Source organism: Panthera uncia, chromosome X (assembly GCF_023721935.1).
Source record: "Panthera uncia isolate 11264 chromosome X, Puncia_PCG_1.0, whole genome shotgun sequence".
NCBI lineage: Eukaryota > Metazoa > Chordata > Mammalia > Carnivora > Felidae > Panthera > Panthera uncia.
In genome coordinates, this window is record NC_064817.1 from 52,425,120 (window position 1) to 52,450,904 (window position 25,785).

The following is a 25,785-nucleotide window of genomic DNA, read 5'->3' on the forward strand; positions in this document are numbered from 1 at the left end:
CTGAGGTGTCAGCACAGAGCCTGATGCAGTGTTCAAACCCACGAACCATGAGATCATGACCTGAGCCGAAGTCAGACACTTAACTGACTAAGCCACCCAGGTGCCCCTTAAGTTGGTTATTCTAAATATTTCAAAGAATTAAAGGGAACCATGTCTAAAAAAACTGAATGAGAGAATAAGAACAATGTCTCATCAAATGCAGATATCAACAGAGTTGGAAAATATTTTAAAAGAACCAACTAAAAATTCTATAATTAAAAAATACAATAATAAACATGAGAAATTTACTACAGAAGCTCAATATTTGATTTAGGCAGAATCAGTGAAGTTAAAGACAGGTCAATTAAGATTACCAAGTTTATGTAACAGAAAGAAAAAATGAAGAAATTATCAGAACCTCAGAGACCTAAAAGGCACCATAAATATAACAAATACAGACAATGGGAATCCTACAATAGGAGAGGAAGAAGAAGAAAGAATATTGTCACACTTGATAAAAATAAAACTCATCTTCACTCCCAACAAGCTCAATATAGTTAAAGGAAGATAAAATCACAAATATACACCTAAAAGCATCATAGTCAACTATTGAAAGATAAAGGGAGAGAATCTTTTAAAAAAGAAAAAAAAAGACTCACCATGAACAAGGAATTCTCAGTAAGATTAACTGCTGAATTTTTCATCAGGAATCATGAAGGATCAGACAGTAAAGGGAATGCTTGGGAGGAGGGAGTGCCTAGGGGACTCAGTTGGTTAAGTGACTGAATCTTGATTTCGGGTCATGTCATGATCTTGCGCTTTGAGGGATTGAGTCCTGCATCGGACTCTGTGCTGACAGTGCAGAGCCTACTTGGGATTCTCTCTCTCTGCCCCTCCCCCACTTGCACATGTGCACTCTCTCTCAAAATAAACTTTTTTTAAAAAAAATCCTTGGGGCAGATTATAAGATATTCTACATCTACCAATATTAACCTCCTAAAAAATAAAGAGGAAATTAAGATAAACAAAAACTGAATTTGTTGCTGGCAAATTTGTCCTACAATCAATCAATCAATCAGTCAGTCAATCAATCAATCAATAAAGGGAGTCTACCAGTCAATAAAGGGAGTCTACCAGGCTAAAATCAAAGAAAACTAAATCAGGAGGTTGAAAGATGGTGTCAGAGTAGGAGGACCCCGGGCTAGTCTCAACCCATGAACACAATGATACAACTATCAAATTATCCCAAACACCCAAGAAATCAACCTGAAGACTGACAGAACAGACTCCAAAACTAAAGGGAGAGAATAAGCCACATGGAAGAAGGTAGGAAGTGTAAAGACATGGTTTCAGGGAGAAGAGGATTATGGGTGCTGTAGAGGGGAGTGAGCCATGGTCACAGAGAAGGGCAAGAGACAGGGACGCACACAGGGGGACACAGAAGAAGAACATTTCTCCAAAGCCATTGACTGGGAAAATGAGAGTGGCTGACTTTCCTGAAATCCTGCAACCAGCAAGCCTCAAAGTCTAGAGTTTTAAATGTCAGCAGTTTTGGTTGAGATAGAGCTGAGAGGGAATGACACTGCTCCTAGAGAGAAGGTAGGCAAAAAGGGGGGAGGTAGACAGCATGGAAAGGCCAATATGAATAAACTCTTGGGATACACAGTGGGGAGATTACTCATTCTTCTCTGAAAGCTTCCCTGAGAGGCAGCACTCACACAGATGCCTCTCTGGTGACAAAGGAGCTAGCTGGTCCCATTTCCCTTCCTCCCCTCAGCATAAACACAGAGTCACCTGCAGGAAGCTGCACAGGGCCAAAACAGGCTGCCTAATTTGATTACAATCCCCACACCCCTGAATGCTGTAAGGACTACCCAGCTCAGTCAAGCTTGCTTCAGTCCCAGCATGGTGGTCACAGCATGTGTCCCCTAGAAGTCCCACACAAGCCCCTGCCCACAACACATCCCTAAAGCATGCAGTTTTAAACGTCAGCAGGCTTGGCAGAAATAGAGCCCAAAGGGAACTGGGCTGTTCCTGGTGAGAAGTCAGGCAAAAAAACACAGAGACAGACAGCATGGAAAGAACAATCTGAAAAACACCTGAGGCACAGAGTGGGAAGATTATGTGCTGTTCTCTGAGTGCTTCCCTAAGAAGCAACATTCAGGGTGACACTTCTCCAGGAATAAAGATGCTGGCTGGAGCCATTTCCCTCCCCTGCACCTCAGGATAAACACAGAGACACATACAGGAGGCAGCTCAGGGCCAACACAGGCTACCTAACTTGCTTACACAAAATCTCAGACCGCTGCACTCTAGCAGGACTACCCTTCTCAGTCAAGCTAGACTTAGTCCCAGCATGATTGGCCCCTTCCCCAAAAGACCAGAAGAAACCCCTGCCCGCACCATGTCTCCTGACCAGAGAGTTCTGCAAAGCCTCAGTTCTAGTGGAAGAAGGATCCAGTCTCTTTTCACAAGCAGACCGGACCATACCTAGTTAAACCTTGCCACATTATGGTCAAGGACTAAACAATGCCCACTGTAGGCAAGGAGAGCCTCTGAAGACAATTGGCCTGAAGGATAGAGCAGTCAAAACACAGAAGAGAGTGCATGAGCACATGGCAGAAACACTCCCTGAAGCTCCAGGCTCTGCACACTACATCATCTCTACTTCATAAAGCCATTATTCTCAGGAACAGGAAACAGAACAGACTTTTTTAACACAGAAAAAGACAGAGACTTAGACAAAATGCCAAAATGAAGGAATTTACTACAAATGAAAAACAAGATAAGGCCCTGGCCAGAGATCTAAGCAAAACAGATATAAGTAACATGACTGAGAATTTAAAGCAATAATCATAAGGATACTCACTGGTCTTGAGAAATGAATGGAAGCCATCAAGGAGAATTTTACCTCAGAGAAAAAAAAATTAAAAAAGAATCCAACAGAAATGAACAATGCAGTAACTAAGATTGGAAACAGGCTTGACACAATGAACAGAAGGTTTAAAGAAGAATTATAGAACACAAAAATAGACTTAGAGAACTCAGTGACTCCATCAAATGTAATAATATTCATATTGCAGGAGCCCCTGAAGAAGAAGAAAGAGAAAAGGGGCAGAAAATTTACTAGAGAAAGTAATAAGTGAAAATGTCACTAATCTGGGGAAGGAAACAGACATCTGGATCCTGGAGGCATAAAGAACTCCCATCAAAATCAACAAAGGCAGGCCAACACCAACACATAATGTAATTAAGTTGACAAAATATAGTGATGGGGAAAAAGTCTTAAAAGCAGAAAGACAAAGTAAGTCCCTAATTTACAAGAGAGGACACATGAGGTTAGCTGCAGCTCTCTCAACAGAAATTTGGCAAGCCGGAAGGCAGTGGCATGATATATTCAATGTGCTGAGTGGAAAAAAATCTACAGCCAAGAATACTCTATCCAGTAAGGCTATCATTCAGAATAGAAAGACAGATAAAGAGTTTCCCAGAAAACCAAAAACTAAAGGAGTTCATGACCACTAAACCCAAACTGCAAGCAATATTACAGGAAATTCTTTGAGAGGAACGAATAGAATAAAAGTGACAAAGATAAAAAAGGATCAGAGAAAATCTCTAGAAACAATGAAAAACAAGTAATAAAGTAGCACCAAATACAAATCTATCAACAATTACTCTGAATGTAAATAGAGTAAATGCTCCAATCAAAACACACAGGGTGTCAGAAAGGAAAAAAAAAAAAAAAACTAGATCCATTTATATGAGGCATACAGGACACTCACTAGAGATCTAATGACACCAGCAGATTGAAAGTAAGGAGATGGAGAAACATTCATCATTCAAATGGAAATCAAAATAAAGCCAGTGTAGCAATATATATATATTGGACAAGCTAGACTTTAAAACAAAGAATGCAACAAGAGAAAAAAGGGCATGATATAGTCATAAAAGGAACAATGCAACAACAAAATCTAACAACTATAGATGTTCATACACTCAAAATGGGAGTGCCCAAATATATAAAACAATTACTAATAAACATAAAGGAACCAATTGATAATAATACATAACAGTAGGGAATGTTTACACACCATTTACATCAAGAGGAAAATCATCTAAACAAAATCAACAAGGAAACTGGCTTTGAATAACAGACTGGACCAGATGGACTTAACAGATACATTAAGAATATTCCAACCTAAAACAACAAAATACACATTCTTTTCAAGTGCACATGGGACATGCTCCAAAAGAGATTACATACTAAGTCACAAATCAATACACAACAAATACAAAAAGACTGAGATCACACCATGCATTTTTTTTTTGATGACAATGCCATAAAACTTGAAGTCAACCACAAGAAAAAATCTGGAAAGACCACAAATACATGGAAATTAAAAGATACTAAATACAGGATGGGTCAACCAGAAAATCAAAGAATAAACAAACAAACAAACAAAAAACATGGAAAGAAATGTGTGAAAACACAATGGTCCAAAACCTTTGGGATGCAGCAAAAGTGGTCCTAAGAGGGAAGCATATAGCAATACATGCCTATCTTAAGGGGCAACAAAAATTTCAAATAAACAACCTAAGATAGACCTAAAGAAGCTAGAAAAACAACAATAAATGATACCTAAAGCTAGCAGAAGGAAAGAAGTAATGAAGATTAGAGCAGAAACAAATGATATAGAAACTAAAAAAACAATAGGAAAAAATCAATAAAACCAAGAGTAGGTTCTTTGAAAAAAACTAATAAAATTGATAAACTGCTAGCCAGACTTACCAAAAAGCAAAAAGAAAGGACCCAAATAAATAAAATCACAAATGGGAAAGGAAAATAACAACAAACATCACAGAAATACAAACAATTGTAATAGAATATTAAAAAAAAACTATATAGTAAATAATTGGACTACCTGGAAGAAATGGATAACTTCGTAGAAATACATAGGGGCGCTTGGGTGGCTCAGTCGGTTAAGCATCCAACTTCGGCTCAGGTTAGGATCTCACGGTTTGTGGGTTTGAGACCCGCGACACGCTCTGTGCTGACAGCTCAGAGCCTGGAGCCTGCTTCAGATTCTGTGTCTCCCTCTCTCGCTGACCCTCCCCCACTTGCGCTCTCTTTCTCTCTCTCGCAAAAATAAATAAAGCATTAAAGAGTTTAAAAAAATTTTTTAACGTTATTATTGACAGAGAGAAAGAGAGAGGGGCAACAAGTGGGGGAGGGGCAGCAAGTGAGGGAGACACAGAATCTGAAGCAGGCTCCAGGCTCTGAGCTGTCAGCACAGAGCCAGATGCAGAGCTCAAACTCACCAACTGTGAGATCATGACCTGAGCTGAAGTCGACGCCTAACCGACTGAGCCACCCGAGTGCCCCTAAAAAAACTTTTTAAAGAAATATATAAAGTAGCAAAACTGAAACAAGAAAAAATAGAAAACGTGAAGAAATTGAATCAGTAATGAAAAATTTCCCAACAAAAGAAAGTGCAAGGGCAGCTGGCTTAACAGGCAAATTCTCCCAAACATTTAAAGACAACTTAATAAAAACAGAGACTGCGGCCCCTCACCTCTGGCAACATGGCGCTATGAGCGGTGTAGAGCATTTGGTCTAAGGCCTGCAGCCTGCGGGCCTGCCTGCCGCGGCCCTGGGGGCTGAGGGCGGGTGCCCTCCGGATGTTTCGCACGGGCTCCGCTCTGCTGTCTGTGCGTAAATTCACAGACAAACATGAGTGGATAATAACAGAAAATGGTATTGGAACAGTGGGAATCAGCAATTTTGCACAGGAAGCTTTGGGAGATGTTGTTTACTGTAGTCTGCCTGAAGTTGGGACAAAATTGAAGCAAGAGGAGTTTGGTGCTTTGGAAAGTGTGAAAGCTGCTAGTGAACTCTATTCTCCTCTATCAGGAGAAGTAACTGAAATTAATGAAGCTCTTGCAGAAAATCCAGGACTTGTCAACAAATCTTGTTATGAAGATGGTTGGCTGATCAAGAAAACACTCAGTAATCCTTCAGAACTGGATGAATTGATGAGTGAAGAAGCATATGAGAAATACATAAAATCTATTGAGGAGTAAAAATGGAACCCCTAAATAAACTATTATGAAACAACTTAATCTAGCATAGTTGTTTTAAATTAGTGGTGCACAGAGGATTTAAAATGGCAACTTTTAGCAATACCAGTGCAAAAAGAAACTACTTGCAACAATGTTAATGAAAGAAAACACCCCTTAACTTTCTAACGATTGCAGATAAACACAATATGTATCTTTTTACAACACCCTATGATTTTTAGGCTAGGCTCCAGTTATAATATTCAGAATCCTGAAATTATCTGTGGTTAAAAATTAGTTATAAAAACTATGTAATTCAAGGATAACACTGTCATCTTAAACTTTTGGGAATTTTCACTTGCTTACATCTATCCCTGGATTGGGATCAAAATACTTAAATGATCTGTCCATTGGAAATAAATGGCAGTGGAGAAAGGTTGTTAGTTGTATAGTGTCAGATAAAGAACAATATTATCTTAATTTTGTAATATACTGTGCTTGTTGGTGCTATTTTTATATGGTGAAGCAACAGCCTTGCAGGAAGATAAATAGTTTAATAATAAAACATTTAACTTAAAAAAAAAAAAACAGAGAGGGAAGCAAACCATAAGAGACCCTTAAAAAAAGAGAGAGAGAGAGAAAAAACTGAGGGTTGCTGGAAGAGAGGTGGGTGGGGGGATAGGCTAAATAGGTGATGGACATTAAAGTGGGCGTTTGTTGGGATGAGCACTGGGTATTATATGTAAGCAATGAATCACTGAGTTCTACTCCTGAAACCAACAGTATGTTAATTAATTTGTATTTTAAAAACTAAATAAAATAGGGGCGCCTGGGTGGCTCAGTCAGTTACGCGTCAGACTTCGGCTCAGGTCACGATCTCGCGGTCCATGAGTTCGAGCCTCGCGTCAGGCTCTGGGCTGATGGCTCAGAGCCTGGAGCCTGCTTCCGATTCTGTGTCTTCCTTTCTCTCTGCCCCTCCCCCATTCATGCTCTGTCTCTCTCTGTCCCAAAAATAAATAAACGTTAAAAAAAAAAACTAAATAAAATAAAGAAGACTTTATACTTTCCTTTTCAAACTATTCCAAAAAATAGAAAAGGAAGTAAATCTTCCAAATTCATAGTAAAAAGCAGGCATAATCCTCATACAAAAGTCACATAAAGATTACACAAAAAAAAGGAACTCCAAGCCAATACTTCTGATGAACATGGATGCAAAAATTCTCTATAAAATACTAGCAAACCAAATCCAACAATATATTAAAAATAATTGTGGGGTGCCCGGGTGGCTCAGTCGGTTAAGCGTCCGACTTCAGCTCAGGTCACGATCTTGCGGTCCGTGAGTTCGAGCCCCGCGTCGGGCTCTGGGCTGATGGCCCAGAGCCTGGAGCCTGCTTCCGATTCTGTGTCTCCCTCTCTCTCTGCCCCTCCCCTGTTCATACTCTGTCTCTCTCTCTGTCTCAAAAATAAATAAACGTAAAAAAAAATTTTTTTTTAAATTTAAAAAAATCGTTAACCATGATAATGTGGGTTTCAAGGGTGGTTCAATATTCACAAATAAATCACTGTGATACATGACATTAATAAAAGAAAGGACAAGAACCATATGATTGCTTCAATAGAAGGACAAATAGCATTTGACAAAGTACAACATTCACTCATGAAAAAGACCCTCAACAATGTAGGTTTACAAGACACATACCTCAAAATAATAAAGGCCATATAAGAAAACCACAGCTAATATCATCAATGGGGAAAAACTGAGAGCTTTTCTTCTACAGTCAAGAACTAGACAGGGACATCCACTATCACCACTGTCACTTAAAACAGTACTGGAATTCCTAGCAAGCAGGCAATAAAAATAAAGAAAGGGCATCCAAATAGGCAAGGAAGAAATCCAACTTTCAGTATATGTAGATATGTAGATACATATGTAGTATATGTAGACTCAATCAAAAACTTGCAAGATCTGATACACAAATTCAATAAGGTCACAAGATACAAAATTAAAAAAAACCTGTTGCATTTCTATTTATCAGTAATGAAGAAGCAAAAAGAGAAATTCAGGAATCAATCACATTTGCAACTGCACCAAAAACCATAGGATACCTAGGAATAAACCTAACCAAAGAGGTGAAGGAAGTGTAATCTGAAAACTGTCAAACACTGATGAAAGAAATTGAAGAAGATACAAATAAATGGAAAATCATTCCATGATTATGGACTGGAAGTACAAATATTATTAAATTTTCTATACTACCCAAAGGAATCTACACATTTAATGCAATCCCTATCAAAATACCACCAGTATTTTTCACAAAGCTAGAACAATCTTAAAATTTATATAGAACTACAAAAGACTCCAAATACCCAAAGTTACCTTGAAAAGGAAAAGCAATGCTGGAGGCATCACAAATCTAGACTTCAAATTATATTACAAAGCTGTAGAGATCAAGACACTGTGGTACTAGCACAATAAACGACACAATGGAACATAATAGATATCTCAGAAATAAACTCCAAACTCTATGGTCAATTAATCTCCAACAAAGCAGGAATGAATATCCAATGTGAAAAAGAGAGTCTCTTCAAAAATTAATTCTGGGAAAACTGGATAGAGACATGCAAAAGAATGAAGCTGGACCACTATCTTACACCATCTACAAAAATAAATTGAAAATGGATGAAAAACCAAAATGTGAGACAGGAAACCATCAAAATCCTAGAGGAAAACACAAGCAGTAAACTATATGACATCAACCCTAGAAAGTTCTTTCTAGATACATCTCCTGAGGCAAGGGAAACAAAAGCAAGAATAAATTATTAGAACTTCATAAAAAAAAAAAAACTTCTGCACAGTGAAGGAAACAATCAACAAAACCAAAAAGCTTTTCTTCTACAGTCAATAACTAGACAGGGACATCCACTATCCTACAGAATGAGAGAAGATACCTGCAAATAACATCTGATAAAAGGTAAGTAACCAAAATATATAAGGAACTTATAAAACTCAACATGCAAAAAACTAATAATCCAATTAAAAATCTGAAGAAGACAGGAACAGACATTTTTCCAAAGAAGACACACAGATAACCAAGAGACACGTGAAAAGATGCTCAACATCATTCATCATCAGGGATAGCATATCAAAACTACAATGAGATATCACCTTATACCTGCTGGAATGACTAAAATCAACAACACAAGAAACCACAGGTGTTGATGAGAACATGGAGAAAGGGGAACCCTCTTGCACTCTAGGTGCCAATGCAAACTGCTGCAGCCACTCTAGAAAACAGTATGGAGGTTCTTTAAGAGGTTAAAAATAAAACTCCCCAAAGATCCAACAACTGCACTACTAGGTACTACCAAAGAATACACAAATACTAATTCAAAGCGATACATGTACCTCAATCTTTATGGCAGCATAATCTACACAGCCAATTATAAAAATAGTCCAAATGTCTATTGACTGATGAATGGATAAAGAGAAGAGGTGGTATATATATACAATGATATTACTTAGCCACCTAAAAGAATAAAATCTTGCCATTTGCAATGATGTGGATGGAGCTAGAGTATATTATGCAAAGCAAAATAAGTCAGAGAAAGACAAATACCATATGATTTCACACATATGTGTAATCTAAGAAACACAGCAATCATAGGGGAAATAAAAGAGGGAGAGAGTCAAACCAAGAAACAGAAACCTAACTATAGAGAACAAATTGATGGTTACCAGAGGGGAGGTGGGTGAGGGAATGGGTTAAAGAGTGATGGGAATTAATGAATGCACTTATTGTGATGAGCACCAGGTTTATTGAATCACTAAATTGTACACATGAAACTAACATTTTACTGTATGTCAACTAGCTGAAGTTTAAATAAAAACTTAAAGAAAAAACAAAAAACACTAAATCATAACTCGATCCACACAAAGAAATAAATGGTACTAGGAAAGGAAATACACAAGCAAATATAGAAGACAGAATAAATACATTTGATTTGTAATTCATTTCCTCTTATATATGTTCAAAAGAAAACTGTATATCAATAATTATAAAATTATATTTATGGAATTATAATGTATAAATTATAATTTGTATGAATATACAGATACAAAGGAAAGGGGAGGTAAGTTACCTATATGGAGAAAAGATTTTATACACAATTGGAACTGATATTAATCTGCTACACATTGTATCATTAAGATACTAATTGTAATTCTGATGACAACCACTAAGAAAATAGCTAAAAATATATAGTAAATCGAACTAACCTAAAGAGTCTACTAGAAAATCAACTTTACACAAAGGAAAACAATAGTATTAGAACAGAGGAACAAAATATATATGAGGCATACAGAAAATAAATAGCAAATTGCCAGATGTAAATCCTAACTTGTCTGTATTAATTTAAACATGAATATAGTAAAAACCCCAATCAAAACCAGGGAGTGATAGAATAGATTTAAAAGTGACTACAGAGGAGGAGTTAAGATGGTGGAATAGTAAGGGGACTCTGGGCTTGTCTCATCCCTTGAACACAGCTAGATCAACATCAAACCATTTTGAAAATTTAGGAAATTGATCTGAGGATTAGAACAATCTGCATAATTTGAGGGAGGGAATGCAGGTATGCAGGTATGCAGTGAGGATTGGTGAATTGCTGGGGAGATCTGTGGTACCACAGAGAGGAAGGAGCCATTGTCACTGAGAGAAGAAACACAGAGCTGGAGAGAGAACAGCACATGCAATTTGCATAACAAAGCACTACCCCAGAGGGCAGCTAGATAGAAAGAGTGAAAACATGCACTGGTGCCTGCACAAGAAAACTGTTCCCAATACCACTGACAGGGGAAAAAGGAGAGGGTTTCAATACTGCTTTTTTTTTTTTTTTTTTTTTTTTTTTAAATAAACAGCAGAGCACAGAGTCGGAATTTTCAGAGGTCAGCCCCTGGTGGTGCTCCAGGGAAGAAACAGAGCAGAGCCCAGTAAAGAGGCAGCATGGTCTGAGGATACCCTGGGTTGCACTGGGAGAAGCAGTTTCCTCTGCTTGGAGTGCATTTGGTAGAGGTGATACAGTGGCTCCATGGGCAAAAGACCTGGCAGGCACCATCAAACTGCCACATTCACCCATACAAAAAACAAACACAGTGGCTGAAGGCAGCAAACCCTGGCACTGGCTGTATGTTGTGAATTACTATAAATTCTAAGCCTGTGCTCACTGGTACCAGCGTTTCCTGGAACAAGTTTGTCCTGGCCACAGTGCAGTGAAACCCTCCCCCAGAAGATAACTATAGGTCAGAACCTTGGGGATCTCTGAAGTGTGGGGTTTTGAAACACAGCCTCACATGAGATAAAACTCTAGAGGAAGGTTACACCTGGTAGGCAGAGAGTTGGGACACAGACAAAGGGAAAGTGGGGAGCTGATGAAGAGGGGGACACAAGAGGGATGTCTGATCACCCATCTGTGAGAGCATGAATTCCTGCTCTGAAGACTACAGAGCACAATAAACACATTTTCCCATTAACCCACAAACACTGATCAACCCCAGTCAGCTAAAGAGCGCCACCAAATGGAGAACGGAGATATTACACGAATCCTGGCCCCCTGTGCCCTCCAGGCACATCTCCATTAGGGCAAGTTGGCCAGAGAAACAGAGCACCAAGCCCCTCCAAGACCAGCACAAACCCCTTCAAAGAGCTTAGTCTACTACCCATAGACAGTTGCAAAGTTTCAGCTCTACAGGAACCTGGATCTAGCTTCCTTTCAGTTTTTTTGTTTGTTCATTTGTTTCTTCTTTTGTTGTTGTTATTGCTTTTCTTTTCTTTTTAGTTGTTGTTACTGTTGTTTATCTTTTGTTTCATGGACACTGAAAGAGCAAAATATTTTATTTTTTTTCTTATATTTTATTTTTTTAATTTTTATTTACTTTTCTCTCTTTTCTCTTTTCTCCTTTTTTTCTATCAAGATACTCCAAAAGAACACCAAACCACACCAAGGATCTAGCTTCCTTTATTTGATTTTTTAACTTTTTTTGAAAAATTTTTTTAATGTTTATTTAGTTTTGAGAGACAGAGAAACAGAACCTGACTGGGTGAGGAGCAGAGAGGGAGACACAGAATCTGAAGCAGGCTCCAGTCTCTGAGCTGTCAGCACAGTGCCCGACGCAGGGCTCGAACCCACGAACCGTGAGATCATGACCTGAGCCGAAGTCGGATGCTTAACCAACTGAGCCGCCCAGGCACCCCTTTTTTTAACTTTTTAATTTTTATTTCATTCTATTATTATTGTTGATGTTGTTTCCTCCAAAATGACAAGATGGAGGAATTTACCTCTAAAGAAGGAACAGGGAGGGGCGCCTGGGTGGCTCAGTCAGTTAGTTAGGTGTCCAACTTTGGCTCAGGTCATAATCTCGAGGCTTGTGGTTTCGAGCCTCACGTGGGACTCTGTGCTGACAGCTCAGAGCCTGGAGCCTGCGTCGGATTCTGTGTCTCTCTTTGACCCTTCCCCACTCATGCTCTGTCTCTTTCTCAAAAATAAACATTAAAATTTTGTGCTTTAAAAAAAAAAAACAAAACAAAGAACAGGGAGAAAGAAAGCCAGGGATTTAATCAATGCAGATATAAGATACCTGAAATTAGAATTTAAAACAGTGATTATAAGGATACTAGCTGGACATTAAAAAGCATAAAACATGAGATTCAACACGGAAGATGGCAGTGTGGGAGGACTGGGTTCACCTCATCCTACTGATCACTTAGATTCCACCCACATCTGCCTAAATAACCCAGAAAACCGCCAGAAGACTAGCAGAATGGATACTCTGGAGCCAGGTGTAGACAAGAGGCCCATGGAAGAGGGTAGGAAGGGCTGAGAAGTGGTGTGAGCTAAACGGAATGGAGGGAGGGAGGCAGAGCGGTGGAGGGGCAGCCTGCCCAACAACACAGAGCCCCTGAAGTCTGGATTGCAATAGTGGAGGGGCCAGACTCTATGAGTTCTGACAGCCAGTGGGACTTAACATCTGGAATGTTAAAAGTCAACAGCTCTGCTCAGAGAGTGGGAGAGCAAGAGGACACAGGGAGGAAGAGTTGTTGAACCCTGGAAGACAGAGCTCAGCTCAGCAGGGAATAAAGGCATGGCAACTGCCATCTCCCTCTCCCATCCCCCAGCTGAAATATCAAAGAGAACCAGTTCCCTTCACCAAACTTGCTTGCACCCCAAAAACACCCAACACTGTGCCTCTGTGGATCCATCCCTCCTACAGGTCTGCCTCCCTCCCGGTGCTGCAGGGCCACTCTCGAAAGGGACCACTGACAGCAAAGCAAACTAAACCTGCCTCTCCTGCCCCTGTGCACTTTGCAGATCCACACTGGCTAATATGCCAGATCCCATCAAAGCAGCACCACAAGTCTGGCAGTGTGCAAGTAGCCCAGACAGGGGTCACACCACTCCACAGTGAGTCCTGCCTCTGGGAAAGGGGAAGATAAGGTACACACCAGTCTGACTGTGGCCCCAACAGTGGGCTGGGGTCAGACACTGGGTCTGACTGCGGCCCTGCCCACCAACACAAGTTACTCTGGACAGCATGGGGGAAGTGCCCTGCAGTTTGAAGCCTCAAAAAAAAAAAAAAAAAAAAAAAAAAAACTCCAGGAATAAGCAAGAGCTAACGAATTGATCAAAACTGATTTAAGCAATATAACAGAATAAGAATTTAGAATAATAGCCATTAAATTAATCACTGAGCTTGAAAAAAGTATAGAGGACAGCAGAGAATCTGTTGCTACAGAGATCAAGGGATGAAGAAATAGTCGTGAGGAGCTAAAAAAATGCTATAAATAAAGTGCAAAATAAAATGGAGGTGGCCATAGCATGGATTGAAGAGGCAGAGGAGAGAACAGGTGAATTAGAAACTAAAATTAGGGAAAAAGAGAAAGCTGAGAAAAAGAGAGAAAAAAAATTCAAGAAAATGAGGGGAGAATTAGAGAACTAAGTGATGCAATAAAACGGAACAATATCTGTAAAATAGAATTCCAGAAGAGGAAGAGAGAGAGAAAGGGGCTGAAGGTGTACTTGAACAAATCATAGGTAAGAACCTCCCTGATCTGGGAAAGGAAACAGACATTGAAATCCAAGAGGCACAGAGAAATCCCTTTAGACATCACATGAATCGATCTTCTGCACAACATATCATAGTGAAACTGACAAAATGCAAGGATAAAGAGAAAATTCTAAAAGCAGCTAGGGATACACAGGCTCTAACTCATAAAGGGAGACCTGGCAGATTTATCTACTGCAACTTGGCAGCCCAGAAAGGAATGGCAGGAAATCTTCAATATGATGAACAGAAAAAATATGCAGCTGAGAATCCCTTATCGAGCAAGTGTGTCATTCAGAATAGAAGGAGAGATAAAGGTCTTCCCAAACAAAAACTGAAGGAATTCGTCACCACTAAACCATCCCTACAAGAGATCCTAAGGGGGATTCTGTGAGTGAAATATTGCAAGGACCAAAAAGTACCAGAGACATCACCACAAGCATGAAACCTACAAATATCACAATGACTCTAAACCCATATCTTTCTATAATAACACTGAATGCAAATGTAATAAATGCTCCAACCAAAAGACATAGGGTATCAGAATGGATTAAAAAAAATATCTATTGCTGTCTACAAGAGACTCATTGTAGACCTGAGGACACCTTCAGATTGAAAGTAAGGGGATAGAGAACTATCTATCCTGCTACTGGAAGTCAAAAGAAAGCTGGAGTAGCCATACTTATATCAGACAAACTAGACTTTAAATTAAAGGCTGAAACAAGAGATGAAGAAGGGCATTATATAATAAATACAGGGTCCATCCATCAGGAAGAGCTAACAATTATAAATGTCTATGTGCCAAATATGGGAGCACCCAAATATATAAAACGATTCATCACAGACATAAGCAACCTTATTGATAAGAATGTGGTAATTGCAGGGGACTTTAATACTCCACTTACAACATTGAATAGATCATCTAGACACAGGATCAATACAGAAACTAGGGCCCTGAATGATACACTGGATCAGATGGACTTGACAGATATATTTAGAACTCTGCATCCCAAGGCAACAGAATATACTTTCTTCTCAAATGCACATGGAACATTCTCCAAGATAGATCACATATTGGGTCACAAAACAGCCCTTCATAAGTATAAAAAAAGTTGAGATCACACCATGCACACTTTCCGACCACAATGCTATGAAACTTGAAATCAACCACAGGAAAAAGTCTGAAAAACCTCCAAAAGCATGGAGGTTAAAGAACACCCTACTAAAGAATGAATTGGTAAACCAGACAATTAGAGAAGAAATTAAAAAAATATATGGAAACAAATGAAAATGAAAATACAACAATCCCAAAGCTTTGGGATGCAGTAAAGACAGTCCTGAGAGAAAAATTGCGATCCAGGCCTATCTCAAGAAACAAGAAAAATCCCAAACACAAAATCTAACAGCACACCTAAAGGAAATAGAAGCAGAACAGCAAAGAGACCCCAAACACAGCAGAAGAAGAGGAATAAGAAAGATCAGAGCAGAAATAAACAATATAGAATCTAAAAAAATTGTAAAGCAGATCAATGAAACAAAGAGTTGGTTTTTTGAAAAAATAAACAAAATTGATAAACCTCTAGCCAGGCTTCTCAACAAGAAAAGGGAGAGAACCCAAATAAATAAAATCATGAATGAAAATGGAATGATTAGAACCAATTCCTCAGAAATACAAGCAATTACCAGGGAATACTATGAAAAATTATATACCAACAAACTGGACGACCTGGAAGAAATGGACAAATTCCTAAGCACCCACACACCTCTAAAACTCAAACAGGAAGAAATAGAAAGCTTGAACAGACCCATAACCAGCGAAGAAATTGAATCGGTTATCAAAAATGTCCCAACAAATAAGAGTCCAGGACCAGTCCAGGACCAGTCCAGGATGGCTTCCCAGGGAAATTCTACCAGACATTTAAAGCAGAAATAATACCTATCCTTCTCAAGCTATTCCAAGAAATAGAAAGGGAAGGAAAACTTCCAGACTCATTCTATGAAACCAGCATTACTTTGATTCCTAAACCAGACAGAGACCCGGTAAAAAAAGAGAACCACAGGCCAATATCCCTGATGAATATGGATGCAAAAATTCTCAATAAGATACTAGCAAATTGAATTCAACAGCATATAAAAAGAATTATTCACCATGATCAAGTGGGATTCATTCCTGGGCTGCAGGGCTGGTTCAACATTCGCAAATCAATCAATGTGATACATCACATTAATAAAAGAAAAGTTTACAACCATATGATCCTGTCAATCGATGCAGAAAAAGCATTTAACAAAATTCAGCATCATTTCTTAATAAAAACCCTCAAGAAAGTTGGGATAGAAGGAACATACTTAAACATCATAAAAGCCATTTATGAAAACCCCAAAGCTGATATCATCCTCAATGGGGAAAAACTGAGAGCTTTCTTCCTGAGATCAGGAATACGACACTGATGTCCACTCTCACCGCTGTTGTTTAACATAGTGTTAGAAGTTCTAGCATCAGCAATCAGACAAAAAAAGGAAATCAAAGACATCAAAATTGACAAAGATGAAGTTAAGCTTTTACTTTTTGCATATGACATGAGATTATACATGGAAAACCCAATAGACTCCACCAAAAGTGTGCTAGAAATGATACATGAATTCAGCAAAGTCACAGGATACAAAATCAATGTACAGAAATCAGTTGCATTCTTATACAATAATAATGTAGCAACAGAAAGACAAATGAAGAAACGGATCCCATTCACAATTGCATCAAGAAGCATAAAATACCTAGGAATAAACCTAACCAAAGATGTAAAAGATCTGTATGCTGAAAACTATAGAAAGCTTATGAAGGAAATTGAAGAAGATATAAAGAAATGGAAAAATATTCCGTGCTCATGGATTGGAAGAATAAATATTGTTAAAATGTCAATACTACCCAAAGCTATCTACATATTCAATGCAATCCCAATCAAGTTTGCAACAGCATTCTTCTCAAAGCTAGAACAAGCAATCCTAAAATTTGTGTGGAACTACAAAAGCCCCCAAATAGCCAAGGTAATTTTGGAGAAGAAGACCAAGGCAGGAGGTATCACAATCCCAGCCTTTAGCCTCTACTACAAAGCTGTAATCATCAAGACAGCATGGTATTGGCACAAAAACAGACACATATGCCAATAGAATAGAATAGAAACCCCAGAATTAGATGCACAAAATATGGCCAACTAATCTTTGACAAAGCAAGAAAGAATATCCAATGGAATAAAGACAGTCTCTTTAACAAATGGTGCTGGGAGAACTGGACAGCAACATGCAGAAGAATGAAACTAGACCACTTTCTTTTTTTTTTTTTAATTTATTTATTTATTTATTTTTTAAGTTGACTTTCTTAGTCATTTTATTTTATTTATTTTTTCAATATATGAAATTTATTGTCAAATTGGTTTCCATACAACACCCAGTGCTCATCCCAAAAGGTGCCCTCCTCAATGCCCGTCACCCACCCTCCCCTCCCTCCCACCCCCCATCAACCCTCAGTGTGTTCTCAGTTTTTAAGAGTCTCTTATGCTTTGGCTCTCTCCCACTCCAACCTCTTTTTTTTTTTTTTCTTTTTCCTTCCCCTCCCCCATGGGTTTCTGTTAAGTTTCTCAGGATCCACATAAGAGTGAAAACATATGGTATCTGTCTTTCTCTGTATGGCTTATCTCACTTAGCAGAACACTCTCCAGTTCCATCCACGTTGCTACAAAGGGCCATATTTCATTCTTTCTCATTAACATGTAGTACTCCATTGTGTATATAAACCACAATTTCTTTATCCATTCATCAGTTGATGGACATTTAGGCTCTTTCCATAATTTGGCTATTGTTGAGAGTGCTGCTATAAACATTGGGGTACAAGTGTCCCTATGCATCAGCACTCCTGTATCCCTTGGGTAAATTCCTAGCAGTGCTATTGCTGGGTCATAGGGTAGGTCTATTTTTAATTTTCTGAGGAACCTCCACACTGTTTTCCAGAGTAGCTGCACCAGTTTGCATTCCCACCAACAGTGCAAGAGGGTTCCCGTTTCTCCACATCCTCTCCAGCATCTATAGTCTCCTGATTTGCTCATTTTGGCCACTCTGACTGGCGTGAGGTGATATCTGAGTGAGGTTTTGATTTGTATTTCCCTGATGAGGAGCGACGTTGAGCACCTTTTCATGTGACTGTTGGCCATCCGGATGTCTTCTTTAGAGAAGTGTCTATTCATGTTTTCTGCCCATTTCTTCACTGGGTTATTTGTTTTTCGGGTGTGGAGTTTGGTGAGCTCTTTATAGATTTTGGAGACTAGCCCTTTGTCCGATATGTCATTTGCAAATATCTTTTCCCACTCTGTTGTTTGCCTTTTAGTTTTGTTGGTTGTTTCCTTTGCTGTGCAGAAGCTTTTAATCTTCATAAGGTCCCAGTAATTCATTTTTGCTTTTAATTCCCTTGCCTTTGGGGATGTGTCGAGTAAGAGATGCTATGGCTGAGGTCAGAGAGGTCTTTTCCTGATTTCTCCTCTAGGATTTTGATGGTTTCCTGTCTCACATTCAGGTCCTTTATCCATTTTGAGTTTATTTTTGTGAACGGTGTAAGAAAGTGGTCTAGTTTCACTTTCTCAAACCATTCACAAAAATAAACTCAAAATGGATAAAGGACCTAAATCACTTTCTTACACCGTTCACAAAAATAAACTCAAAATGGATAAAGGACCTGAATGTGAGACAGGAAACCATCTAAAACCCTAGAGGAGAAAGCAGGAAAAATCCTCTCTGACCTCAGCCACAGCAATTTCTTGACACATCCCCAAAGGTAAGGGAATTAAAAGCAAAATGAATTATTGGGACCTCATGAAGATAAAAAGCTTCTGTACTGCAAAGGAAACAATCAACAAAATTAAAAGGCAACCAACGGAATGGGAAAAGACATTTGCAAGTGACATAGTGGACAAAGGGCTAGTATCCAAAATGTATAAAGAACTCACCAAACTCCACACCCGGAAAACAAATAATCCAGTGAAGAAATGGGCAGAAAACATGAATAGACACTTCTCCACAGAAGACATCCAGATGGCCAACAGGCACATGAAAAGATGCTCAACATCGCTCCTCATCAGGGAAATACAAATCAAAACCACACTCAGATACCAGTCAGAGTGGCTAAAATGAACAACTCAGGAGACTATAGATGCTGGCGAGGATGTGGAGAAACGGGAACCCTCTTGCACTGTTGGTGGGAATGCAAACTAGTGCAGCCACTCTGGAAAACAGTGTGGAGGTTCCTCAGAAAATTAAAAATAGATCTACCCTATGACCCAGCAATAGCACTGCTAGGAATTTACCCAAGGGATACAGGAGTACTGATGCATAGGGGCACTTTTACCCCAATTTTTATTGCAGCAATTTCAACAAGAGCCAAATTATGGAAGGAGCCTAAACGTCTATCAACTGATGAATGGATAAATAAATTGTGGTTTATATACACAATGGAATACTACTTGGCAATGAGAAAGAATGAACTATGGCCCTTTGTAGCAACGTGGATGGAACTGGAGAGTGTTCTGCTAAGTCAAGTAAGCCATACAGAGAAAGACAGATACCATATGTTTTCACTCTTATGTGGATCCTGAGAAACTAACAGAAACCCATGGGGGAGGGGAAGGAAAAAGAAAAAAAAAAAGAGGTTAGAGTGGGAGAGAGCCAAAGCATAAGAGACTCTTAAAAACTGAGAACACACTGAGGGTTGATGGGGGGTGGGAGGGAGGGGAGGGTGGGTGACGGGCATTGAGGAGGGCACCTTTTGGGATGAGCACTGGGTGTTGTATGGAAACCAATTTGACAATAAATTTCATATATTGAAAAAAAAAGAAAAAAAAGAAAAAAATGAAGAAAAAAACAAACAAAAAAAGAAAATAAATAAATAAATAAATAAAATACAAAAAAAAATAATTCAACTATATGACCTTTACATTTGTCTTTGAAATCTTTTATTGTCTCAGTGTCAAATAATAATTAAGATATTGTTTCACAATGATCTGTGATCCTATTTGGTAAAGTATCTAACAATTTTTGATATTTTTCACAAGCTTCCCAAAATCAAATTCTAATAATCTTTTTTTGTAACATTTTTAAAATATGAGTATACTTGACACACAATGTTACATTAGTTTCAGGTTTACCATATAGTTATTCAACACGTTTATATATTATGCCATGTTTACCACAAATGTAGCTACCACCTATCCCCATACATGGCTATTACAATATCATTGACTATGTTCCTTAGGTTGTGTCTTTTATTCCCATGACTTATTCATTCTATAGCTGGAAGCTTGTATCTCCCAGTTTTTTTTACCCATTTTTCCCAATCCCCAAACAATAACTCTCAGCCCAATAACTTGGGGAGATTTAGATGCTCCCTGGAACTTTTCAAAAGATTTGTTCCGTCTTCTTATAAAAAATGAGATGTTACAGGGGCGCCTGGGTGGCGCAGTCGGTTAAGCGTCCGACTTCAGCCAGGTCACGATCTCGCGGTCCGTGAGTTCGAGCCCCGCGTCAGGCTCTGGGCTGATGGCTCGGAGCCTGGAGCCTGTTTCCGATTCTGTGTCTCCCTCTCTCTCTGCCCCTCCCCCGTTCATGCTCTGTCTCTCTCTGTCCCAAAAATAAAAAAATAAAAAAATAAAAAAATAAAAAAAAAAAATGAGATGTTACAATAATTATGATTACCTAATATGCTAATTTACATAGGAAGCATTGTCAAAAAGTAATACTTCTTTATGTTATAATTTTACAAGTGTTGTAGAAATTATATAAAATTCCTAAAATCCTAATATGCCCTGGGGTAAAGATAATTCTAGTTATTATCATGAAATAGTGTGTCACAGAAATAAGCAAATCTCCTTGTCAATTACATCAAAATGAACTTTCTTCAGATCTTTAACGATTGCTATTTTTTAAGTCTTCTGTGATTTCTGGGCAGTTATTGTTTTAAGTGCTTCATTTTCAAAGAGATTTATAAAAAAGACTTTGACAAATACTCTAAAACACAGGTTTTGATAAATTTAAGATCATAACATTGAAGTAGATAAGGATTTCTAAAACTCTAATAGAAAACTGATTTCTTGAATGTTTTGTTTTCCAGATTTAAAGGACCCCTTTTTCTCCTCTCCTTTAAGCTATGTATAACTTACAATTTGGTAAAGCATATCTTTACAACAAAGGTTGAATGAAGCATTTTTTTTCTCCCAACCTTATCCCTCCAGAATTCTGAAACTCTTTTTAAATATTCTTATTGTCAAGCCACCTGGATGGTTTAGTTGGTTGAGCATCCAACTCTTTGTTTCAGCTCAGATCATGATCCCAGGGTCATGGGATTGAGCTCTGCATCAAGCTCAGCACTGAGCATGGAGCCCGTTTAAGATTCTCTCTCCCTCTGCCCTTCTCCCCACTTGCTCTCTTTCTCTCTCTCTTTCTGTCTCTCTTTCTCTCAAAAAAAAAAAAAAGAAAGAAAAGAAAGAGATATTCTTATTTTCTATGACAATGTATGATTTGCATAAGTTCAATAAGACTCTGTTCTCTTTGTAACAGGATGCCCCATGCATGTAGCCATTGATTACTTGCTGAACAAGGAGGCTATTTTTTTAATAACAATACCACCTGTTGCACATGGATAAATTCCTCTGGGAAAGAAGAAATGCAATTGCATAAAATCAGAAGACAAGAACATTTGGCTACAATGACTTTCACCTAAAGACCCCAGGTCTTTTCATCTATTTATCTGGTTACCTTCAGGTTAAGGGAATTTCGTTTAGAATTATCATACCAATTGTACCTGTCATTACTTTTAATTCTTCTTTACAGAATTATTTTAAAACTTTGTACCTATTGACTATTAAATTTCTGCAAAAGCAAAGCAGCAATAGGGCAATGGTAGCTCCGTGCTTTGAGATGATCTACAATGCTTATGACCTTGATAAGATATACACTTTACATGGGAAGTACCTGAAAGTTCTCCCTACTACCCTTCCTTGTTACTTAAATGTGACCTCAGTGGTTTCCAATCATTAGGTACTAAATTTGTTTCATTATGCTTCTTATACTACTCCATAATTTAATGATTCTTAAAAACATATCTAAACTTATTCTTTCTGCTATACCCAGCTCAGTCACATGCCTTGTTTTCCCACATGACCATGCTTGGCATTACTAAAATTCACAAAGCTGACAACCCATATGAACATACCTTCCTCACTTAGGATACCAGAAAAGGATCACTAATGTCCTACTCTGAGGTACATGATGGAATCAGAGCAGGTATAGATGACCACAATGGCAATGAGGAGTCAAATGTTGACTGTGATGTTTTACAGAGGAAATATCTCAGTCAAAAGGGGGGAAATGTAAACTTGTATGAAACCTCTGAACATGAGAGACTCTATTTTAGGACTAAAAACTTCATCTTTCTTTTTTGAAATAGGGACTACATTGAACTTTCAAACTGGGCAGAAGTATATGACTGAACACAAGGCTGCTGCACCCACATTCTTGACAAAAATTGGGCACTCCACAAATATATTTTCCTGGTAACAGACATAGTGTACTCAGAAAACCAATGAATTATAAAATGTAATTATATCTTCTAACCATAATTTTTGGGAAACAACTTCCATGCATTTCCTAATAATTCCACAATTTACTAATGAAGACCCCTGAGTTTTATTTGACAGGACACATTTGTGATGTGTGCAAATGGGTGCTCCCTGAATTGTAATTCTAAGACTCCAAATAAATGCTTTAATTTCAGTACTTCTTCTTTTCTTGGCTGACAACAGACTAATAGACATGCCACATTTTATTAGTTTCTGCTGTACAACATAGTGATTTGATATTTATAAATATTATGGAATGGTCACCGCAATAAGCCATTACTATATATCACAATACAATGTAGCTACAGTAGTATTTACTAAACTCCCTATTCTGTACGTTATATCATCTCATATTATTTATTTTATAACTAGAAGATTATACATTACATTTAGTAGTCATGTCTCACTAGGTACCTTTTAGCTGTGACAGTTACTCAGTCTTTCCTTGTATTAAATGACCTTGATGATTCTAAAGAGCACTTAGGTATTTTGTAAAATCAGAATGTTCTAATATTTCTCCCATAAACTAGAGTTATATGTTTTGGAGAACAAAACACAAAAGTGCCATTCTTATCCCATCATATCATGGGCACACACTATCAACTTGACTTACTATTGCTAATATTCACATTGTTTACCTGGATGAGGCAGTATTTGTCTGAATTCTACACACTAACATTACTGTTTCTTTCCTTTATTCCATACTGTGTATTTGGAAGGAAATCACTGTATACAGCCCACAATTAAAGAGAAGGGAGTTATACTCCACCTCCTTCAGGGTAGAGTATCTACATAAATTATTGCTGAACTTATTTTTATCGAAAGTGTAAAAATTATTGAATGGAAAGAAGGATAGCTTTTTCAAGTGCTGGAACCACTGAATAGGAAGCATAAAAATAAACCTGAACATAAACCTCAAACTTATATAAAAATTAACTCAATATGGACCATTAACTTAAACCTAAAACAATAATTTTTTTTAGAAGAAAACTTGGAGAAAATCTTTAGGTCCTAGCCCTTGCTGAAAAGTTCTTTGACTTGGCACTCAAAACATGATCTATAAAAGAATCATCTATAAATGGAATTTCATCAAACTTTTAAACTTAAAAAAATTCACTCTGCAAAAGACCCTATTAAAGGGATGAAAAGATAAGTCATAGAATGGGAAAAAATATTTACAAATTTTATTTAAAACACCATAAAACCCAGCAATTGTATTCCTGGGCAGTTACCCCAGAGAACTGAAAACATGTCTGCCCCAAATCCTCTACATGAATATTTTTAGCAGCATTATTAGTAGTCAAAACCTGGAAACAACCCAGATATCTTTCATCAGATGAATGGTTAGAAAAACTATGATATATCCATACAAGTAATGCAACTCAGCAATAAAAAGGGATAAACTATTGATACACACAACTTGAAAAAAATTCCAGAAAATCATGCTGAGTGGGGGGAGAGGAAGAAGCCAGTCCCAACAGATAATATACTATATGATTCCATTTTTATAGCATTCTCAAAATGACAAAAATACAGAGATAGGGACCACATCCTTGGTTGCCAGGGGATAAAGATGGTGACAGGAAGATGGGTAAGTGTCAATACAAAGGGGTGGCATGAAGGAGATATTCATGGTAATGTGCTAGCTATATATCTTGATTAAAGTTATAGTTACACAAATCCCCAAGTATGATGAAATGCATAGAACTTTATGTACACAGTGTACCAATGTCACCTTCCTCGTTTTGATACCATATAATAATTATTTAAGAAGTAACCACTGTGGACACGTTTGGGTAGCTCAGGTGGTTAAGCGTCTGACTCTTGATTTTGGCCCAGGTCATGATCTCACAGTCGTGGGATTCAGCCCCACATTGTGTTCTGCACTGACAGCGCAGAGCCTGCCTGGGATTCTCTTTCTCCTTCTCTCTCTCTGCCCCTCCCCTGCTCTCTCTCTCTCTCTCTCTCTCTCTCTCAAAAATAAATAAATAAACATTTAAAAAAAGAAGTAGCCTTTGTGATAAAGTCAGATGAAAGGTACAAGGAACATTTTTGTACGATCTTTGCAATTTCCTGTGATTCTATGATTTCAAAAAATACATTTAAAAAAAAAACTGAGAAAGCTATTCAATCATTTACTGGCCTAATAGAAAAACCAGTGTTAGCCACAGTAGCTTCCTTTCTGGTCTGTGAACTCACCAGAAACGTGCAAACTTCAGGGCCATTAAAAGTTATCTTCCCACAGATGTCTTTACTAAAATGTCACTTTACCAGAGAGCCTTCCTTATAAATCCTTATCTAAGACTGCACAAGGCAACCAACGGAATGGGAAAAGATATTTGCAAATGAAATATCGGACAAAGGGCTAGTATCCAAAATCTATAAAGAGCTCACCAAACTCCACACCCGAAAAACAAATAACCCAGTGAAGAAATGGGCAGAAAACATTAATAGACACTTCTCTACAGAAGACATCCGGATGGCCAACAGGCACATGAAAAGGTGCTCAACGTCGCTCCTCATCAGGGAAATACAAATCAAAACCTCACTCAGATATCACCTCACGCCAGTCAGAGTGGCCAAAATGAACAAATCAGGAGACTATAGATGCTGGAGAGGATGTGGAGAAACGGGAACCCTCTTGCACTGTTGGTGGGAATGCAAACTAGTGCAGCCACTCTGGAAAACAGTGTGGAGGTTCCTCAGAAAATTAAAAATAGACCTACCCTATGACCCAGCAATAGCACTGCTAGGAATTTACCCAAGGGATACAGGAGTACTGATGCATAGGGGCACTTGTACCCCAATGTTTATAGCAGCACTCTCAACAATAGCCAAATTATGGAAGGAGTCTAAATGTCCATCAACTGATGAATGGATAAAGAAATTGTGGTTTATATACACAATGGAGTACTACGTGGCAATGAGAAAAAATGAAATATGGCCTTTCGTAGCAACATGGATGGAACTGGAGAGTGTGATGCTAAGTGAAATAAG

General features: G+C 38.2%; 2 protein-coding genes across 2 annotated transcripts in view; one reads left to right on the top strand and one right to left on the bottom strand.

The window, feature by feature from the left end:
* OPHN1 (oligophrenin 1) overlaps nucleotides 1-25,785 on the bottom strand; it is a 530,949-nt gene that overhangs the window by 390,447 nt on the left and 114,717 nt on the right. The window lies entirely within an intron of this gene.
* LOC125932192 (glycine cleavage system H protein, mitochondrial-like) lies at nucleotides 5,563-6,099 on the top strand. Its single transcript, XM_049644670.1, is given in 1 exon segment — nucleotides 5,563-6,099. A coding segment is annotated over 1 exon segment (498 nt). The 3' UTR covers nucleotides 6,061-6,099.